Genomic DNA, 22,902 nt, shown 5'->3' with positions numbered 1-22,902 from the left:
CCATCGAGCCTGGCGAGGGTTCAGTCTCCTCGCTGCCCGGATGTACTCCAGGTTCCGATGGTCAGTCAAAATGAGGAAAGGGTGTTGAGCCCCCTCAAGCCAATGCCTCCACACCTTAAGGGCTTGAACTACAGCTAACAGCACCCTGTCCCCAACGTCATAGTTACGCTCCGCCGGGCTGAGCTTTTTTGAGTAAAAAGCACAGGGGCGGAGTTTAGGTGGCGTGCCGGACCGTTGAGAGAGAACGGCCCCTATACCAGCCTCAGACGCGTCTACCTCAACCTGAAAGGGTAATGCGGGATCCGGATGCGCCAGCACCGGAGCCGACGTAAACAGGTCCTTCAGTCTCCTAAAGGCCCTGTCCGCATCAGCTGACCACTGCAGGCGCACCGGATCCCCTTTCAGAAGGGACGTGATGGGAGCTGCCACCTGTCCAAAACCCCGGATAAACCTCCGGTAGTAATTCGCAAAGCCCAAGAACTGCTGCACCTCTTTTACAGTGGTTGGTGTTTGCCAATTACGCACAGCGGACACACGATCCACCTCCATTCTCACCCCTGACGCGGACAACCGATAACCCAGAAAGGAGACCGACTCCTGGAAAAACAGACATTTCTCTGCCTTGACATATAGGTCGTGCTCCAACAGCCTCCTCAATACACGACGCACCAGGGTTATATTCTCGGCTCGGGTAGACGAGTACACCAGAATGTCATCAATGTACACGACCACCCCTTGTCCCTGCATATCCCGGAAAATGTAATCTACGAAGGATTGGAAGACTGATGGAGCATTCATCAACCCATATGGCATGACGAGATATTCGAAATGACCTGACGTGGTACTAAACGCTGTCTTCCATTCGTCGCCCTCCCTAATGCGCACCAAGTTATACGCGCTCCTGAGATCCAATTTTGTGAAAAACCGCGCTCCATGCAATGACTCTGTCATGGTCGCAATCAGAGGGAGTGGATAACTGTATTTCACAGTAATCTGATTGAGACCACGGTAATCAATGCACGGGCGCAACCCTCCATCTTTCTTCTTCACAAAAAAGAAACTCGAGGAGGCGGGAGAAGTGGAGGGCCGAATGTATCCCTGTCTCAAAGATTCGGCTATGTAAGTCTCCATAGCTTTTCTCTCCTCTTGAGACAGAGGATACACGTGGCTCCGTGGGAGCGCTGCTCCTGCCTGGAGATCAATCGCACAATCCCCCTGTCTATGAGGAGGCAACTGCGTCGCCCTAGTTTTACTAAACATGAGAGCTAAATCCCCATATTCAGGCGGAATGTGCAGTGCGGGCACTTGGTTTGGACTTTCCACCGAAGTCGCCCCCACGGAAACACCCAGACATCGCCCCTCGCACTGAGCAGACCACCCAACGAGAGCCCTCTGTTGCCACGAAATAGCAGGGTTATGGGTGCTTAACCAGGGAATTCCCAGCACCACTGGGTATGCAGGAGAGTCGATCAGATACAGCTGTATAGTCTCTTCATGACCCCCCTGCGCACACATCCTAAGTGGTGCTGTGATCTCCCTAATCAACCCCGACCCCAACGGGCGGCTATCTAAGGCATGAACGGGAAAAGGTTTGTCAACAGGTAGGAGAGGGATCCCTAAATCTAAACAAAACTTCCGATCAACGAAATTCCCAGCTGCGCCTGAATCTACTAGCGCCTTATGCTGGGAATGAGGTGCAACCTGTGGAAAACACACAGGTATACAAAAGTGCGCAACAGAAAGCTCTGGGTAAGTGGGACGTCTACTCACCTGGGAGGCCCCCCCAGTGCGTGGCCTGTTGTCTTCTCCCCCGGAGAACCCTCCCCAGCACCTGGCCGCAGTGTGCCCTCCACGACCGCACTTGGTGAAGGAGACAGGCCCCCTCGGGCTCCTCCTCCTCCTTTCTCTAGCGCCGGCACCCCCGAGCTCCATAGGGCTCGGCTCGGAGGTGCCGGAGGGCGGAATGGACGGACCCCCCTCGGGACGTCCACGGGTGGCCAGCAGGGTGTCCAGACGGATGGACATATCGACCAACTGGTCGAAGGTGAGATGGGTATCCCTGCAGGCCAACTCACGTTGAACGTCCTCCCGTAGGCTACATCGAAAATGGTCGATGAGGGCCCGTTCATTCCACCCTGCGTCCGCCGCTAGAGTCCGGAACTCTAGAGCAAACACCTGTGCGCTCCTCCTCCCCTGTCTCAGGTGGACTAGACGCTCCCCCGCCGCTTTGCCCTCAGGTGGATGGTCGAACACGGCCTTGAAGCGGCGGGAGAACTCGGCGTAGGAGATGGTGTTGGCGTCCATCTTCCTCCACTCGGCGTTAGCCCACTCCAACGCCTTGCCCGTGAGACAGGAGATGAGGGCGGAAACGCTCTCGTGTCCCGAGGGCACCGGGTGTACAGTGGCCAGGTAGAGCTCCACCTGCAGGAGGAACCCCTGACACCCGGCAGCTGTTCCGTCATACGCCCTCGGGAGCGAGAGCCGAATCCCCCTGGGTTCCGGACCTGGGACTGGTGGACCGGCCGATGGGGTTGGCAGGGTAGGTGGAGGTGTGGGTACCCCGCTGGCCTCCCATCGGTGCAGGGTGTTGATGACGTCCTGTAGAGCGGTCCCCAGTTGTCGTATCTGGTCATCTTGGCCGCGAACATGCTCCTCGAGCGACTCAGGCGTAACTGCAGATCCTGCTGATTCCATTTTAGGTGTGTGATTCTGTCAAGGGGTGCTGAAGGTGGGTGTGGTGCATGAATCAAGCGCAGGACGCAGAAGCTCAGTCCAAAAGACTTTAGTGCAATATTCACGTAGAAAATAAGCACAATAAGCCCGAAGGCGAAATAACGGCGCACACAGGCGTCAAACAAACGGCGCACTAACATGTGCGAAAAACCTCTCCAAAACACTGGAGGGAAGTACGTAGCTCCAACACGAAACAGAAGAGCAATCACACACAAAGACAAACACACACAACGAGAACTAAATAGGACACTAACGAGGACTAACAAGACACAGGTGTACAACATCAAGACAAAACCAAACGAACATGAAACATAGATCGGTGGCAGCTAGTACTCCGGGGACGACGACCGCCGAAGCCTGCCCGAACCAGGAGGAGGAGCAGCCTCGGCCGAAACCGTGACAGGGTGGCTACTTTGAAGAATCTGAAATATAAAATATATTTTGATTTGTTTACAATATTTTTGGTTACTACATGATTCCATATGTGTTATTTCATGGTTTTGATATCTTCACTATTATTTTACAATGTAGAAAATAGTAAAAATGAAGAAAAACCCTTGAATGAGTAGGTGTCCAAACTTTTGACTGGTACTGTATATACTGTTGTGTGGGCCTACATTCACTCGTTAGACATTGATACAGAATTTAATCAACTGCACAGATGCATTAAGTCTGATACAGTTGTGAAACCGGAATGAGGGAAGTCAGTCCACGATGGAGGTGCTAGAAGTGTGGTTTCTGGTCCTCCTGTCTGTCTGTATGTCTGTCTGTCTGTCTGTCTTTTTGTCTGTCTGATTGGAGTGTGTTAGTGTTTAATGTGTCACTATTTCCAGGAATAGATCAGACGTTTAAACGGCCACAGAAAATATGCTTTCTCCCTCTCGTCACACTCTCTCCTCTTGATTATCCTCTTTCACCCTCTCTTCACTTCCCCGCCCCCTGCCTCTTCCAGTCATCTATAAATCTCTGTACTTGTTTTCAAAGCAGCTTCGTTTAAAACCATTTGAAACCGTTTCATTCAGATGATCTCTTCTTTTTTTGATGTATTTTTCCTCATCATGTTTTTATCTCTCATACTCCCTTCTCTATTAATCTTTTGTTCTCCTACAGCTCATCTCTTCCCCTGTTTTAGATATTCTTACTCTATCAGTGCAATCATATCTCTTTTACTCTCCTCCTTTTTCTATATATTTCTCTCTCTCATTTTTCCTTCTGTCTTCTGGAATGTAGCTGTCTCTTTGTAACTGTACATTTTATCTCCTCTGCTCCACTGTCTTCCTATTCTTTCCCTCTCGTCATTGCACTCTCTCTCTCCCGCTCTCCTCCCTCCTCCTCATCCCTTTCCCTCCTTTCCACTCCTTATCCCCCTCCTTCTCTCTCTACCTCCCCCTCTCTCAGTCTCTGAGCAGGGTCCCCACCAGCGTAATCTATTGAGGGAGCTACTGAGGGACTATAACCGTATGGAGAGACCTGTGGCCAACGACTCTCTACCACTCACTGTCCGATTCTCCTACACTCTCTTACAAGTCATGAATGTGGTACGCTCCCATGTGTGCTCTCTTACACACACTCATATAACACACAAGCACACACACTAATGACACACACACACACACACACACACACACACACACACACACTTCTGTGAGTACCTACCTCCAGGTACGTCTCTCTTTTTATTCCTCTCTGACCTTCCTCTCTAATTTTAGGGATATTCACTCGTAGTTTCACATAGACATACCGGTAATGCACTTCTCTCTCAATCTCTGTTTCATCTTCTCCACCTCTCCCTTCTCTCACTCCCTCTCCCCCCACATCTCTCACCACTACCCTCTCTCCCTGTCCCAGGTATTTTCAGCAGTGCGTGTAATGTGGACGTGCGTTGGTTTCCCTTTGACGTCCAGCACTGTGAGCTGAAGTTTGGCTCGTGGACATTTGACGGCTGGCTGCTGGACCTCCAGATGCAGGAGGCTGACCTGTCAGGATACATGTCCAATGGAGAGTGGGACCTGCTGGGTGAGAGACAGCTCTGTCTGCCCCCTGACCCAGCTTGTCCCTCCACACTTTACCCTCCCTCTCCTCTTTTCCATCCCTCTTGTATCTCTCTCTCCTCCGTCTTATTTTCTAATCTCTCACTCCCTCTTTCCTCCTCTCCCCCTCTTGTAGGTGTACCAGGTGATCGTCATGAGATATTTTACGAGTGCTGTACAGAGCCCTACTCTGACGTGACCTTTGTTGTGACCCTACGGCGGAGAACTCTGTTCTACGCTCTCAACCTCCTCGTCCCCTGTGTTCTCATCTCCTCCTTGACACTGCTGTTGTTCATACTGCCAGTCCGATCAGGGGAGAAGATTGGTCTGGGTGAGGAGAGGGGGAGGATGAGAGGGAGGGAGAGGAGGAGGAGAGGGGGAAAGTGGGAGAGGAGGAGGGAGAGGTGGAGGACAGGGGGAGGGAGAGGGTTAAAGGGAGCAGGGATGGAGACAGGAGAGATGTTGGAGGTGAAAAGGGGAGGACTGAGGCGCTGGAAAGTGTAAAATATCTCTCCCTCTCTCTCTCTCCCTCCCTCTCTTTGTTTACTCTCTCTCCTCTCCTATTACATTTTTACGATTTGAAAAGACAGCGAGCAGAGGGAAGGGAGAGAGATGGAAGGAGAGAAGGGGGTGGAGAGGGAAGGAGAGGGACAGAGATTGAGGGAGAGAAGGGGGACGGGGAGGTGAGGGACAGAGATGGAGAGAAGGGGGGTGTGGAGGGACAGAGATAGAGGGAGAGAAGGATGGGTGGGGTGAGTTGGCAGAGAGATGGAGACTTGTACTACCCACGTTTTGTTGTATTTCCCAGCGTAAATGTATCCTATTCCCAATCTCTCTCTCCAGGCATTACAATTCTTCTCTCTCTGACTGTCTTCATGTTGCTGGTGGCTGAGATTATGCCCGCTACCTCAGACTGCATACCACTGATAGGTCAGTGACTCTGTGTGTGTGTATGAATGTGTGTGTGCGCATGCATGTGTGTCTGCATTTAACTATCCTGCTAATACATATATTGTTGCTCTCGCTAAGTCTAGGGGTCTTAGACCTAGTTAACTGGTCTGTAACCTGATTTAAAGCTATAGTCAGTGGTGTAAAGTACTTAAGTAAAAATACTTTAAAGTACTATTAAGTAGTTTTTTTGGGTATCTGTACTTTACTTTACAATTTATATTTTTGCCAACTTTTACTTTTACTTCACTACATTCCCAAAGAAAATAATGTACTTTTTGCTCCATACAATTTCCCTGACACCCAAAAGTACTCGTTACTTTTTGACAGGAAAATGGTCAGATTCACACACTTATCAAGAGAACATCTGGCGGACTCACTAAACACAAATGCTTCATTTGTAAATTATGTCTGAGTGTTGGAGTGTGCCCCTGGCGATCTGTCAATAAAAAAAACAAGACAATTGTGCCCTCTTGTTTGCTTAAAATAAGAAATTTGAAATGGTTTATACTTTTACTTTTACTTTTGATACTTACAGTGGCTTGCGAAAGTATTCACCCCCCTTGGCATTTTTCCTATTTTGTTGCCTTACAACCTGGAATTAAAATTGATTTTTTTGGGGGTTTGTATCATTTGATTTACACAACATGCCTACCACTTTGAAGATGCAAAATATATTTTATTGTAAAACAAACAAGAAATAAGACAAAAAAACAGAAAACTTGAGCGTGCATAACTATGTAGCTCAAAGTCAATACTTTGTAGAGCCACCATTTGCAGCAATTACAGCTGCAAGTCTCTTGGGGGGGTGAATAGTTGGACCTCCCGAGTGGCGCAGTGGTTTAAGGCTAGCTGTGCCACTAGAGATCCTGGTTCGAATCCAGGCTCTGTCGTAGGCGGCCGCGACCGGGAGACCCATGGGGCGGCGCACAATTGGCCTAGCGTCGTCTAAGGGAGGGAATGGCCGGCAGGGATGTAGCTCAGTTGGTTGAGCATGGCGTTTGCAACGCCAGGGTTGTGGGTTCTATTTCCACAGGGGGGCCAGTATGAAAAATAAAATAATGTATGCACTCACTAAAACTGTAAGTCGCTCTGGATAAGAGCGTCTGCTAAATGACTAAAATGTAAATGTATGTCTCTATAAGCTTGGCACATCTAGCCACTGGGATTTTTGCCCATTCTTCAAGGTAAAACTGCTCCAGCTCCTTCAAGTTGGATGGGTACAGCAATCTTTAAGTCATACCACATATCCTCAATTGGATTGAGGTCTGGGCTTTGACTAGGCCATTCCAATACATTTAAATGTTTCCCCTTGAACCACTCGAGTGTTGCTTTAGCAGTATTAGTAGGGTCATTGTCCTGCTGGAAGGTGAACCTGCATCCCAGTCTCAAATCTCTGGAAGACTGAAACAGGTTTCCCTCAAGAATTTCCCTGTATTTAGTGCCATCCATCATTCCTTCAATTCTGATCAGTTTCCCAGTCCCTGCCAATGAAAAACATCCCCACAGCATGATGCTGCCACCACCATGCTTCACTGTGGGGATGGTGTTCTCGGGATGATGAGAGGTGTTGGGTTTGCGCCAAAAAGCTCAATTTTAGTCTCATCTGACCGGAGTACGTTCTTCCATATGTTTGGGGAGTCTCCCACATGCCTTTTGGTGAACACCAAACGTCTTTGCTTATTTTTTTCTGTAAGCAATGTTTTTTTTTCTGGCCACTCTTCCGTAAAGCCCAGCTCTGTGTGGAGTGCACGGCTTAAAGTGGTCCTATTGTCACGCCCTGGCTCTGGGGAGGCTTGTATGTTGAGCCAGGGTGTGAGTGTTCTTTGTTTTTCTAGTTCATGTATGTCTATGTTGGCCAGAGTGGTTCTCAATCAGAGGCAACGAGTGTCAGCTGTTGCTGGTTGTCTCTGATTGGGAACCATATTTAGACAGGCTGTGTTCCCACAGTGTTTGTGGGATCTTGTTCCAATTAGGTTTGTGTTTGAACCGAGGACGTCACGTTATCGTTTGTTGTTTTGTTCGTGTGATTACTCATATAATAAAAATATGTTCACCTTCCACGCTGCGCCTTGGTCCTCTGTTCCCGACGATCGTGACAGAAGATCCCACCAAGACTGGACCAAGCAGCGTGTCCAGGAGCCATCGCCAGGGAGACCTCAACTGGGTCAAGCCGTGTGAGGAAGAGAGAGGCTGGACCTGGAAGCAGAAGGGCGAAAGTCTGGCGAGAGACATGGAGACCTGGTCTACGGGTAGGAGAGACGGCCAGAAAATTTTTAGGGGGGGGCTCACGCCGTGGACGACGGGGCAGCAGGAGGCCGCCAGGTTACGGGAGTCACTGGTCACCAGGGGGAAAGAGGATGTAGAGGCACGGCGAGAGGTACTGGGGTGTGTTGCCAGTCCGGTCCGGCCTGTTCCTGATCCCCGCGTAGGGCCAGTGGTGTGTGTTCCCAGTACGGTCCGGCCCGCTCCTGCTCCCCACACCAAGTCAGTGGTGCGTTTCGTCAGCCCGGTCCGGCCCGCTCCTGCTCCCCGCACCAAGTCAGTGGTGCGTTTCGTCAGCCCAGCTCGGCCCGCTCCAGCTCCCCGCACCAAGTCAGTGGTGCGCTTCGTCAGCCCAGTCCGGCCCGCTCCTGCTCTCCGCACCAAGTCAGTGGTGCGTTTCGTCAGCCCAGCTCGGCCCGCTCCTGCTCCCCGCACCAAGTCAGTGGTGCGCTTCGTCAGCCTGGCTCGGCCCGTTCCTGCTCCCCGCACCAAGTCAGTGGTGCGCTTCGTCAGCCCGGTCCGGCCCGCTCCTGCTCCCCGCACCAAGTCAGTGGTGCGCTTCGTCAGCCCGGTCCGGCCCGCTCCTGCTCCCCGCACCAAGTCAGGGGTGCGTTTCGTCAGCCCGGCTCGGCCCGTTCCTGCTCCCCACACCAAGCCAGTGGTGTGCGTCGTCAGTCCGGCACAGCCCGTGCCTGTTCCACCGGTGCCTGGTTCGGCACGGGTCAGCTGCTTCACGCCGGAGCTAGAGCAATCCGCTCCACCAGTGTGCAGTCCAGCTCCAGTCAGCAGGGCCAGACCGGACCAGGGGTACTTTGGGGGGTTAGAGAGGGAGTGGGGATCATGCCCGGAGCCGGAGCCGCCGCCAAGGCGGAGTGCCCACCCGGTCCCTCCCCTGTGGTATTTGGTTGGCGCAGTCGGAGTCCGTGCCTTTGGGGGGGGGGGGGGGGTACTGTCACGCCCTGGCTCTGGGGAGGCTTGTATGTTGAGCCAGGGTGTGAGTGTTCTTTGTTTTTCTAGTTCATGTATGTCTATGTTGGCCAGAGTGGTTCTCAATCAGAGGCAACGAGTGTCAGCTGTTGCTGGTTGTCTCTGATTGGGAACCATATTTAGACAGGCTGTGTTCCCACAGTGTTTGTGGGATCTTGTTCCAATTAGGTTTGTGTTTGAACCGAGGACGTCACGTTATCGTTTGTTGTTTTGTTCGTGTGATTACTCATATAATAAAAATATGTTCACCTTCCACCCTGCGCCTTGGTCCTCTGTTCCCGACGATCGTGACACCTATGGACAGATCCTCCAATCTCTAAGCTTTGCAGCTCCTTCAGGGTTATCTTTGTTCTCTTTGTGGCCTCTCTGATTAATGCCCTCCTTGCCTGGTCCGTGAGTTTTGGTGGGCGGCCCTCTCTTGGCAGGTTTGTTGTGGTGCCATATTCTTTCCATTTTTTAATAATGGATTTAATGGTGCTCCATGGGATGTTCAAATTTTCTGATATTTTTTTATAACCCAACCCTGATCTGTACTTCTCCACAACTTTGTCCCTGACCTGTTTGGAGAACTCCTTGGTCTTCATGGTGCCGCTTGCTTGGTGGTGCCCCTTGCTTAGTGGTGTTGCAGACTCTGGGGCCTTTCAGAATAGGTGTATATATACTGAGATCATGTGACACTTAGATTGCACACAGGTGGACTTTATTTAACTAATTATGTCACGATCGTCATTTGAAGAAACGGGCCAATGCGCAGCGTGGAATGCGAACATCTTTTATTTATATTTCACCACACGAACAAAAACAATAAAACGATACGTGAAGTCCTTGGGTACATACACAAACCAACACAGAACAAGATCCCACAAAATACAAATGCCCAAACGGCTGCCTAAGTATGGTTCTCAATCAGAGACAACAAGCAACAGCTGATTCTCGTTGCCTCTGATTGAGAACCACCCCGGCCAACATAGAAACACAATGAACTAGATCCTGAACATAGAAACACAAAACATAGACTCTACACACCCTGGCTCAACATAACAGAGTCCCCAGAGCCAGGGCGTGACAGTACCCCCCCCAAAGGCGCGGACTGCGACCGCGCCAAACATAAACCGAACAGGGGAGGGCCGGGTGGGCATTCCTCCTCGGAGGCGGATCCGGCTCCGGGCGTGACCACCACCCTCTAATAACCCCCCCGTAGTGCCCCTGGTCTGGTCCCGCTGGCTGGAGCTGGACTGGACATCGGTGGAGCGGATTGCTAAGGCTCCGGTGTGGAGCAGCTGACCGGTACCTGACCAGGCACCGGTGAACCGGGCACGGGCTGTGCCGGACTGACGACACGCATCCCAGGCTTGGTGCGGGAAGCAGGAATGGGCCGGACCGGGCTGACGACGCGCACCCCTGGCTTGGTGCGGGGAGCAGGAACGGGCCGGACCGGGCTGAAGATGCGCACCCCAGGCTTGGTGCGGGGAGCAGGAATGGGCCGGACCGGGCTGACGACGCGCACCCCTGGCTTGGTGCGGGGAACAGGAACGGACCGGACCGGGCTGACGACGCGCACCCCTGGCTTGGTGCGGGGAACAGGAACGGGCCGGACCGGGCTGATGACGCGCACCATTGGCTTGGTGCGGGGAGCAGGAACAGGCCGTGCCGGGCTGGCGACGCGCACCATTGGCTTGGTGCGGGGAGCAGGAACAGGCCAGGCCGGGCCGGGCTTGGTGCGGGAAGCAGGAATGGGCCGGACCGGGCTGACGACGCGCACCCCTGGCTTGGTGCGGGGAGCAGGAACGGGCCGGACCGGGCTGAAGATGCGCACCCCAGGCTTGGTGCGGGGAGCAGGAATGGGCCGGACCGGGCTGACGACGCGCACCCCTGGCTTGGTGCGGGGAACAGGAACGGACCGGACCGGGCTGACGACGCGCACCCCTGGCTTGGTGCGGGGAACAGGAACGGGCCGGACCGGGCTGATGACGCGCACCATTGGCTTGGTGCGGGGAGCAGGAACAGGCCGTGCCGGGCTGGCGACGCGCACCATTGGCTTGGTGCGGGGAGCAGGAACAGGCCAGGCCGGGCCGGGCTGGCGACGCGCACCATTGGCTAGGTGCGGGGAGCAGGAACAGGCCGGGCCGGGCTGGCGACGCGCACCATTGGCTTGGTGCGGGGAGCAGGAACAGGGCGGGCCGGGCTGGCAACGCGCACCATAGGCTTGGTGCGGGGAGCAGGAACAGCCCGGGCCGGGCTGGCGACGCGCACCATTGGCTTGGTGCGAGGGGCAGGAACAGGCCGGGCCGGGCTGGCGACGCGCACCATTGGCTTGGTGCGAGGGGCAGGAACAGGCCGGGCCGGGCTGGCGACGCGCACCATTGGCTTGGTGCGAGGGGCAGGAACAGGCCGGGCCGGGCTGGCGATGCGCACCATTGGCTTGGTGCGAGGGGCAGGAACAGGCCGGGCCGGGCTGGCGACGCGCACCATTGTCTTGGTGCGAGGGGCAGGAACAGGCCGGGCCGGGCTGGCAACGCGCACCATTGGCTTGGTGCGAGGGGCAGGAACAGGCCTGACTGGGCTGGCGACGTGCATCACAGGCTTGGTGCGAGGGACAGGAACAGGCCGGACCGCACTGGGAACACACACCACTGGCCTTATACGGGGATCAGGAACGGGCCGGACCGGACTGGCAACACACTTCAGTACCTCTCGCCGTGCCTCTACACTTTCCCTCCCTCTAATCACCAATGGCTCCCGTAACCCGGTGGCCTTCTCTCCTCGTCCACAAACTCGCCCCTTATCTGCCTCCAGCAGCCCCGTCGTCCATGCCATGTGCCCCCCCCTAAAAATTTATTGGGGTTGCCTCTCGCCTGTTCGACGACGACACTGTTGGCGCCGTACCTCCTCTCTCGCCAAGGCTTTAACCTTTGCCCATGGTCCTCTGCCCTCGAACATGTCCTCCCAGGACCACCATTGGCCCACCTGGGCCATCGCCAACTTCTCCATCTCCTTACCCGGCGTTAGCTCCGAAACACGCTGCTTGGTCCTGTATTGGTGGGATCTTCTGTCACGATCGTCATTTGAAGAAACGGGCCAATGCGCAGCGTGGAATGCGAACATCTTTTATTTATATTTCACCACATGAACAAAAACAACAAAACGATACGTGAAGTCCTTGGGTACATACACAAACCAACACGGAACAAGATCCCACAAAACACAAATGCCCAAACGGCTGCCTAAGTATGGTTCTCAATCAGAGACAACAAGCAACAGCTGATTCTCGTTGCCTCTGATTGAGAACCACCCCGGCCAACATAGAAACACAATGAACTAGATCCTGAACATAGAAACACAAAACATAGACTCTACACACCCTGGCTCAACATAACAGAGTCCCCAGAGCCAGGGCGTGACAAATTATGTGACTTCTGAAGGTAATTGGTTGCACCAGATCTTATTTAGGGGCTTCATAGCAAAGGGGGTGAATACATATGCACGCACCACTTTTCCGTTATTTATGTTTTAGGATTATTTGAAACAAGTTATTTTTTTCATTTCACTTCACCAATTTGGACTATTTTGTGTATGTCCATTACATGAAATCCAAATAAAAATCCATTTAAATTACAGGTTGTAATGCAACAAAATAGGAAAAACGCCAAGTGGGATGAATACTTTTGCAAGGCACTATAAGTACATTTTAGCAATTATTTTAGAATTATAATATAATAATATGCCATTTAGCAGACGCTTTTATCCAAAGCGACTTACAGTCATGTGTGCATACATTTTTACGTATGAGACTTTTACTCAAATAGTATTTTACTGGGTGACTTTCACTTTTACTTGAGTAATTTTCTATTAAGGTATCTTTACTTTTACTCAAGTATGACAATTGAGTACTTTTTCCACCACTGGCTATAATATGTACAGTTTTGGGCGACCTGACAAAATTCACATAGAAATAGGAGTTATATATCAGTAATTTTCTTTGAAAGCAAGTCTAAGAAGCGGTAGATCTGTTCTATGTGCGCTATTTCTATGCTTCCCGTTTTTAAGTATAGTTTCTTTTGGTTTTGTACACCAGCTTCAAACAATATTTTTGGTTATGGAAAATATATGGTTCAATGATTCTCTACACTATACTTGCTAGTTTTGTCACATAAACTGAAATTAGGCGAGCTATTAGAATTTTAGCAACCAGGAAATGGCGAAGCGATTTCTGCATAGTGCACCTATGTGAGAAATCAGCGTATGAGGACTGTGTTGTATGTACATGTGCCCAGGAGACAACAAACTTACCAGGATCCAGGGCCAGCTCCGTCATGACCTCTTGGTCGGCCAGTCCAAGCAAATTAGTATTCTTTCAAAGTGGTGACCCAAAATAAATCTATACAAAAATAAATCTACAGAGGCATGCCTAAACTAAAGAGGTTAACTAACACAAAACAACACCAAACACTTGCAGGTCGAGAGGCCTCTGGTAACAGATTGCCAATCAAATCTGATTGCTCGCACCTGTGGACTTATCCTGGCAGAGCGCAGCCTTGACCCTGTTGGTGCTGCCCCCTGGGGATGGAGTGTAGAAGTGGTAGTGTCTATTCCATTACAGCTGTGTATAATACTGTCTCTCCATCCTAGGTCAGTATTTTGTGAGCACCATGGTTACCGTAGGGATGTCAGTGGTGGCGACCGTATTTGTACTTCAGTACCATCACCACGACCCCAACAGTGGACACATGCCTCAATGGGTGAGGCTCTCTGTCCGTCTACCAAATCTACAGTGTGTCTGTGACTGTGTGTGTTCCTCTCAAATACAGTTGAAGTCGGAAGTTTACATACACCTTAGCCAAATACATTTAAACTGACATTTAATTCTAGTACAAATTCCCTGTCTTAGGTCAGTTAGGATCACCACTTTATTTTAAGAATGTGAAATGTCAAAATAATAGTAGAGAGAATGATTTATTTCAGCTTTTATTTCTTTCATCACATTTCCAGTGGGTCAGAAGTTTACATACACTGAATTAGTATTTGGTAGCATTGCCTTTAAATTGTTTAACTTGGGTCAAACATTTCGGGTAGCCTTCCACAAGCTTCCCACAATAAGTTGGGTGAATTTTGGCCCATTCCTCCTGACAGAGCTGGTGTAACTTAGTCAGGTTTGTAGGCCTCCTTGCTCGCACACGCTTTTTCATTTCTGCCCACACATTTTCTATAAATCAAATCAAATCAAATGTTATTTGTCACATACACGTGTTTAGCAGATGTTATAGCGGGTGTAGCGAAATGCTTGTGCTTCTAACTCCGACAGTGCAGTAATATCTAACAATTTCACAACATATACCCAATACACACAAAAAATGTAAGGAATGGGATTTAAGAATATATACATATATGGACAAGCCATGACAGAGCGGCATGGACTAAGATACAGAAGAATATTATAGAATAGAATGCAGTATATACATATGAGATGAGTAGTGCAAGATATGTAAACATTATTAAAGTGACTAGTGTTCAATTTCTTAAAGTGGCCAGTAATTTCAATAGGCAGCAGCAGCCTCTAATGTGCTAGTGATGGCTATTTAACAGTCTGATGGCCTTGAGATAGAAGCTGTTTTTCATTCTCTCGGTCCCAGCTTTGATGCACCTGTACTGACCTCGTCTTCTGGATGACAGCGGGGTGAACAGGCAGTGACTCGGGTGGTTGATGTCCTTGATGATCTTTTTGGCCTTCCTGTGACATCGGGTGCTGTATGTGTCTTGGAGGGCGGGTAGTTTGCCCCCGGTAATGCGTTCGGCAGACCGCACCACCCTCTGGAGAGCCCTGCGGTTGTGGGTGGTGCAGTTGCTGTACCAGGCGGTGATACAGCCCGACAGGATGCTCTCAATTGTGCATCTGTAAAAGTTTGTGAGGGTTTTAGGTGATAAGCCACATTTCTTCAGCCTCCTGAGGTTGAAGAGGCTCTGTTGCACCTTCTTCACCACACTGTCTGCATGGGTGGACCATTTCAGTTTGTCGGTGATGTGTACGCCAAGGAACTTGAAGCTTTCCACCTTCTCCACTGCGGTCCGGTCGATGTGGATTGGGGGGTGCACCCTCTGCTGTTTCCTGAAGTCCACGATCATCTCCTTTGTTTTGTTGATGTTGAGTTAGAGGTTATTTTCCTGGCACCACACTCCCAGAGCCTTCACCTCCTCCCTGTAGGCGGTCTTGTCATTGTTGGTAATCAAGCCTACTACTGTTGTGTTGTCTGCAAACTTGATGATTGAGTTGGAGGCGTGCTTGGCCACACAGTCATGGGTGAACAGGGAGTACAGGAGGGGGCTGAGCACGCACCCTTGTGGGGCCCTGTGTTGAGGATCAGCGAAGTGGAGATGTTGTTTCCTACCTTCTCCACCTGGGGGCGGCCCGTCAGGAAGTCCAGGACCCAGTTGCACAGGGCGGGGTTCAGACCCAGGGCCTCAAGCTTAATGATGAGCTTGGAGGGTACTATGGTGTTGAATGCTGAGCTATAGTCAATGAACAGCATTCTTACATAGGTATTCCTCTTGTCTAGATGGGATAGGGCAGTGTGCAGTGTGATGGCAATTGCATCGTCTGTGGATCTATTGGGGCGGTAAGCAAATTGAAGTGGGTCTAGGGTGACAGGTAAGGTAGAGGTGATATGATCCCGTCTGGGCCGGCAGCCTTGCGGGGGTTAACATGCTTAAATGTCTTAATCACGTCGGCCATGGAGAAGGAGAGGCCACAGTCCTTGGTAGTGGGCCTCGTCAGTGGCACTGTGTTATCCTCAAAGCGGGCGAAGAAGGTGTTTAGCTTGTCTGGAAGCAAGACGTTGGTGTTGGCGACGTGGCTGGTTTTCTTTTTGTAGTCCGTGATTGTCTGTAGACCCTGCCACATACGTCTTGTGTCTGAGCCGTTGAATTGCGACTCCACTTTGTCTCTATACTGATGTTTTGCCAGTTTAATTGCCTTGCGGAGTGAGTAGCTACACTGTTTGTATTCTGCCATATTCCCAGTCACCTTGCCATGGTTGAATGCAGTGGTTCGCACTTTCAGATTTGCGCGAATGCTGCCGTCTATCCACGGTTTCTGGTTAGGGTAGGTTTTAATAGTCACAGTGGGCACAACATCACCTATACACTTCCTGATAAACTCTGTCACTGTTTCAGTGTATACAGTGGGGAAAAAAGTATTTAGTCAGCCACCAATTGTGCAAGTTCTCCCACTTAAAAAGATGAGATAGGCCTGTAATTTTCATCATAGGTACACGTCAACTATGACAGACAAAATGAGATTTTTTTTCTCCAGAAAATCACATTGTAGGATTTTTAATGAATTTATTTGCAAATTATGGTGGAAAATAAGTATTTGGTCAATAACAAAAGTTTCTCAATACTTTGTTATATACCCTTTGTTGGCAATGACACAGGTCAAACGTTTTCTGTAAGTCTTCACAAGGTTTTCACACACTGTTGCTGGTATTTTGGCCCATTCCTCCATGCAGATCTCCTCTAGAGCAGTGATGTTTTGGGGCTGTCGCTGGGCAACACGGACTTTCAAATCCCTCCAAAGATTTTCTATGGGGTTGAGATCTGGAGACTGGCTAGGCCACTCCAGGACCTTGAAATGCTTCTTACGAAGCCACTCCTTCGTTGCCCGGGCGGTGTGTTTGGGATCATTGTCATGCTGAAAGACCCAGCCACGTTTCATCTTCAATGCCCTTGCTGATGGAAGGAGGTTTACACTCAAAATCTCACGATACATGGCCCCATTCATTCTTTCCTTTACACGGATCAGTCATCCTGGTCCCTTTGCAGAAGAACAGCCCCAAAGCATGATGTTTCCACCCCCATGCTTCACAGTAGGTATGGTGTTCTTTGGATGCAACTCAGCATTCTTTGTCCTCCAAACACGACGAGTTGAGTTTTTACCAAAAAGTTATATTTTGGTTTCATCTGACCATATGACATTCTCCCAATCCTCTTCTGGATCATCCAAATGCACTCTAGCAAACTTCAGACGGGCCTGGACATGTACTGGCTTAAGCAGGGGGACACGTCTGGCACTGCAGGATTTGAGTCCCTGGCGGCGTAGTGTGTTACTGATGGTAGGCTTTGTTACTTTGGTCCCAGCTCTCTGCAGGTCATTCACTAGGCCCCCCCGTGTGGTTCTGGGATTTTTGCTCACCGTTCTTGTGATCATTTTGACCCCACGGTGTGAGATCTTGCGTGGAGCCCCAGATCGAGGGAGATTATCAGTGGTCTTGTATGTCTTCCATTTCCTAATAATTGCTCCCACAGTTGATTTCTTCAAACCAAGCTGCTTACCTATTGCAGATTCAGTCTTCCCAGCCTGGTGCAGGTCTACAATTTTGTTTCTGGTGTCCTTTGACAGCTCTTTGGTCTTGGCCATAGTGGAGTTTGGAGTGTGACTGTTTGAGTTTGTGGACAGGTGTCTTTTATACTGATAACAAGTTCAAACAGGTGCCATTAATACAGGTAACGAGTGGAGGACAGAGGAGCCTCTTAAAGAAGAAGTTACAGGTCTGTGAGAGGCAGAAATATTGCTTGTTTGTAGGTGACCAAATACTTATTTTCCACCATAATTTGCAAATAAATTCATAAAAAATCCTACAATGTGATTTTCTGGATTTTTTTTCCTCAATTTCTCTGTCATAGTTGACGTGTACCTATGATGAAAATTACAGGCCTCTATCATCTTTTTAAGTGGGAGAACTTGCACAATTGGTGGCTGACTAAATACTTTTTTCCCCACTGTATGTCTAAATTATTTTCGGAAGCTACCCGGAACATATCCCAGTCTGCATGATCAAAACAATCTTGAAGCGTGGATTCCGATTGGTCAGACCAGCGTTGAATAGTCCTTAGCACGGGTACTTCCTGTTTGAGTTTCTGCCTATAGGAAGGGAGAAGCAAAATGGAGTCGTGGTCAGATTTGCCGAAAGGAGGACAGGGGAGGGCCTTATAACCATCTCGGAAGTTTGAATAGCAATGGTCGAGGATTTTAGCAGCGGGAGTACAACAGTCGATATGTTGATAGAACTTCGGCAGCCTAGACCTCAAATTTGCTTTGTTAAAATCCCCGGCTACAATAAATGCAGCCTCAGGATATGTGGTTTCCAGTTTGCATAAGGTCCAGTGAAGTTCTTTGAGGGCCGTCGTGGTATCGGCTTGAGGGGGGATATACACGGCCGTGACTATAACCGAAGAGAATTCTCTTGGGAGATAATAGGGTTGGCATTTGATTGTGAGAAATTCTAGGTCGGGTGAACAGAAGGACTCGAGTTCCTCTATGTTACTACAATTACACCATGAGTCGTTAATCATGAAATACACATCTCCGCCCTTCTGCTTCCCGGAGAGATATTTATTCCTGTCTGCGCGATGAACTGAGAATCCATCTGGCTGGACCGATTTCTACAGATATCCCAAGAGAGCCATGTTTCCGTGAAACAGAGTATGTTACAGTCCTTGATGTCTCTCTGGAAAGAAATCCTTGCCTGTAGTTCGTCGACTTTGTTAACTAAAGATTGAACATTAGCGAGTAGAATACTTGGAAGCGGTGGGTGGTGTGCGCGCCTCCTATGTCGGACCAGCAGGCCGCTCCGAGTGCCTCTCCTCCACCGGCGATGTTTTGGGTCAGCCGCTGGAATCAGTTCAGTTGCCCTGGGGAGAGCAAACAAAGGATCAGGGTTGAGGTCAGGTTTGAGGTCAGGGCTTTGTGATGGCCACTCCGATACCTTTACTTTGTTGTCCTGAAGTCATTTTGCCACAACTTTGGAAGTATGCTTGGGGTCATTGTCCATTTGGAAGACCCATTTGTGACCAAGCTTTAACTTCCTGACTGATGTCTAGAGATGTTGCTTCATTATATCCACATAATTTTCGTGGATTTGCATGGTCCCATGGTGTTTCTACTTGCGTACTATTGTTTGTACAGATGAACGTGGTACCTTCAGGTGTTTGGAAATTGCTCCCAAAGATGAACCAGACTTGTGGAGGTCTACCATTTTTTTTCTGATGTCTTGGCTGATTTATTTTGATTTTCCCATCATGTCAAGCAAAGAGGCACTGAGTTTGAAGGTAGGCCTTGAAATACACCCACAGGTACACCTCCAATTGACTCAAATGATGTAAATTAGCCTATCAGTAGCTTCTAAAGCCATGACATCATTTTCTGGAATTTTCCAAGCTGTTTAAAGGCACAGTCAACTTAGTGTATATAAACTTCTGACCCACTGGAATTGTGATACAGTGAATTATAAGTGAAATAATCTGTCTGTAAACAATTGTTGGAAAAATGACTTGTGTCATGCACAAAGTAGATGTCCTAACCGACTTGCCAAAACTATAGTTTGTTAACAAGACATTTGTGGAGTGGTTGAAAAATAAGTTTTAATGACTCCAACCTAAGTGTATGTAAACTTCCGACTTCAACTGTATGTGACTGTCTGGACCTTCTGTATGTCCTGTCCTTTTTTCTCAGATGCAGTTGGTTCTGCAGCAGTACATTCCCTGGTTCCTCTTATCTACTTACTGTGTGTGTGTGTGTGTGTGTGTGTGTGTGTGTGTGTGTGTGTCTAAGCTGTGTGTCCTCTCCCTATCTCAGTTTTTTCTGCCACAGTGGGTCTCTGGGTCGTCTTGCCTACTCTCTGTATGTGCGTGTCTCTCAGGTTGAGTTGGTTCTACTCCAGTGGGTTCCCTGGTTTCTGAGGATGAAGTGTCCAGAAGAGTGGGGCGAGCTCACACCCCACCACAGCCCCTCGAACCCCCAGACCAAGACCTGCTCCTCTCCCCCTACCACCACCCCGGCCCCCTCCACCCTCCCCCAGAGCCTCACCTCTCTGCAGGCCAGTCTCAGCCAGCCCCTACCACACCCACCGTCCAACCCTACACTCCAGTCCTATCCCAACCATAACCCAAACCCCCAGCCTAATATCCACCCTAACCCCAATCTCCCCTCCACCCCCCACCCTCAGCATAATCTCCCCTCCACCCCCCACCCTCAGCCCAATGGTCACCTGCCCTACATGGGCTTCCAGAGTCCTCCTGAACCAGACCCTGCTCTCACCTGGAGAGGAGGAAGAGGAGGAGGACAGGGTTCTGACACCCCCATCCTCCACCACCACCCACCCTCCTCCACAATGTCCGGTAACCCCCCGCCACAAATCCCCACATCTCTGGACCCTGACCCCTCAGGCTCCAGCTGTGTGGAGGCTGGGGCTGGAGCAGGTACGGGCCATGCCCAGGCCGGGGTGTTCCAGGCTGGGGTAGTGGAGGCCCAGCTCCAGGCCCTGCTGGCGGAGGTGCGGTTCCTGGCCTATCGTTTCCGTGAGCAAGACCGCAGGGTGAGCGTGGCGGAGAAGTGGCAGTTTGCAGCGGCAGTCATCGACCGTCTGTGTCTGGTGGGGTTCAGTGTGTTCAACATCATCTGTACCATCGCCATCCTCATGGCCGCACCCAACTTTGTGGAGGCCGCCTCCAAGGACTTCTTCTGAGGAGAGAGTGGGAAGAGGAGGGAGAAGAGGACCATTGCTATCTTAATGGACCATGGCTGTACAGACTTACCATGTGGAAACTGGACAGTCACTTGAGTTGCTTGTCACCTCACCGTGTTACAAAAACTGAACTTGTGATTCTACATGGTAAAACTGTTTTAAATACTGCTGTTCATTTTAACTTTGTGGCTATGGATAAGAGTGTCACCTTAATGATTCAAATGTCTATATAAATCAGATTTGTGGCCTGCCCAAATTCAAAGTGCTTACTGTGCATTTCTTCCATCTTCTGGGTCTTCATGCGCAGTTTGGCTAATGTAGGGAGTTAAGTGTCCAATCCTTCACTGATAATGATGTTATTGTCCTTTGTCCATGTGTTAATGAATGTGATGGTGGGAATTGGACAGAGGGGCCTGAGCTCAAACTGGGCTGGCCTCAGCTCAGCACTGCTTCAGCCAAAAGAACCACACACACACAAAAAAAAAAAACACGTTCATTTTGGCACCAGATTCTGGCAAGAGAAACTATCTTCTGTATTGTGTCATTCTCTGTTCCCTCTTTCTTGCTCACTGTCACTTTCTAATAATAATTTTTATAAATAAACATAACTGGTTGTTGACAGGCTGTCTGGAGGAACTAAAATACGTTTTGCATCTCAAAATAAATTATCTTATTTTCTACTAGTCTTTGCTGGACGGTCTCCCTCCGATCGAAGATCAGTTAACAGCGACACAGAGGGAGAGGTGGAGGAAGAGAAAGAGAGGGAGGGGGCAAGAGAGAGAGAGATGCAGAGACAGAGAGAGAGAGATGCAGAGACAGAGAGAGAGAGATGCAGAGACAGAGAGAGATGCAGAGACAAAGAGAGAGATGCAGAAACAGAGAGATGCAGAGACAGAGAGAGAGATGCAGAGACAGAGAGAGAGAGATGCAGAGACAGAGAGGGAGATGCAGAGACAGAGAGAGAGAGATGCAGAGACAGAGAGAGGGGCAGAGACAGAGAGAGAGATGCAGAGACACAGAGAGGGGCAGAGACAGAGAGAGATGCAGAGACACAGCGAGAGAGAGATTCAGAGACAGAGAGGGGCAGAGAGAAATGCAGAAAGAGATATGGGATAGAGATAGGCAGAGAGAGATTGAGTGATGCATTGTGAGATAGGGGGAGGACGAGAGAGATATGCAGAGAGAGAGAGATGTAGAGGAGAGAAAGGGGGGTAGAGGAAAGTGCTGACACAACGCAAATGGTAGAGAAAGGGTTTTAACTGATTGGTCGTTAATGGAGGAGGGGGTGGGGGAGAGGGTGATTGGCGGTTCTAATATCTGACAGCAGTACTAAACAGCTTCAATGTAGCGTTGTGAGAGAGACAGGGCCTTATTCAGTGGACTGAGAGAAAAGGTTAAACACATACAGTGCCTTCAGAAAGTATTCATACGCTTTGACCTTCCACATTTTGTAGTGTTAAAGCCTGAATTCAAAATAAAAAATGTTGTTCTCACCCATCTACACACAAAACCCCATAATGACAAAGTGAAAACATGTTTTTAGATTTTTTGGCAAATTTATTGAAAATGAAATATAGAAATATCTCATTTACATAAGTAACACACCCCTGAGTCAATACTTTGTAGAAGCACCTTTGGAAGCGATTAAAGCTGTGTCTCTCTGGGGAAATTGGTTGTTGATCATTGACAGAGACAGATGCAGAGAATCTGTAACTTGGCCACTCAGAAACATTCACTGTCTTATTGGTAAGCAACTCCAGTGTAGATTTGGCCTTGTGTTTTAGGTTATTGTCCTGCTGAAAGGTGAATTCATCTCCCAGTGTCTGGTGGAAAGCAGACTGAACCAGGTTTTCCTCTAGGATTTTGCCTGCGCTTAGCTCCATTCCGTTTCTTTTGCATGTTTTGGAATCCTTTTATTCTGTACAGGCTTCCTTCTTTTCCCTCTGTCAATTAGGTTAGTATTGTGGAGTAACTACAATGTTGTTGATCCATCCTCAGTGTTCTCCTATCACAGCCATTAAACTCTAACTGTTTTAAAGTCACCATTGTCCTTATGGTGAAATCCCTGAATGGTTTCCTTCCTCTCTAGTAACTGGGTTAGGAAGGACGCCTGTATCTTTGTAGTGACTGGGTGTATTGACACACCATCCAAAGTGTAATTAATAACTTCACCCTGCTCAAAGGGATATTCAAAGTCCAGAACAGACAATGGGAGGTGCACAGTACTACAGTACATAGAGCTATGGCTATAACTCTATTCCACATCAGGTAACTGATGCAAGCAGTAGAATCAGATTTAAAAAACAGATACAAATATACCTTATGGAACAGCAGTGGCTGTGAAGAGAAACACACAGGCACAGACACACACTCCACACACGGATTTTGTATTGTAGATACAGTGAGGGAAAAAAGTATTTGAT

General features: G+C 49.5%; 1 protein-coding gene across 1 annotated transcript; it reads left to right on the top strand.

The window, feature by feature from the left end:
• Nucleotides 1–4,370: 4,370 nt before the first annotated feature.
• On the top strand, nucleotides 4,371–21,106 carry LOC311107738 (CHRNA7-FAM7A fusion protein-like; the record flags this gene model as incomplete). The annotated part of the gene is made up of 6 exons (XM_084150257.1): nucleotides 4,371–4,395; nucleotides 4,582–4,749; nucleotides 4,900–5,094; nucleotides 5,607–5,693; nucleotides 13,593–13,702; nucleotides 19,655–21,106. Coding segments are annotated over 6 exons (1,410 nt in total), but the record flags the coding sequence as incomplete, so codon positions are not given.
• Between the last annotated feature and the right edge of the window lie 1,796 nt (nucleotides 21,107–22,902).

Source organism: Coregonus lavaretus, assembly GCF_964263955.1.
Source record: "Coregonus lavaretus genome assembly, chromosome: 3".
NCBI classification, from domain to species: Eukaryota; Metazoa; Chordata; class Actinopteri; order Salmoniformes; family Salmonidae; genus Coregonus; species Coregonus lavaretus.
Note: the sequence above shows the minus strand (reverse complement) of the source record. Positions and strands in the feature narration are given on the sequence as shown.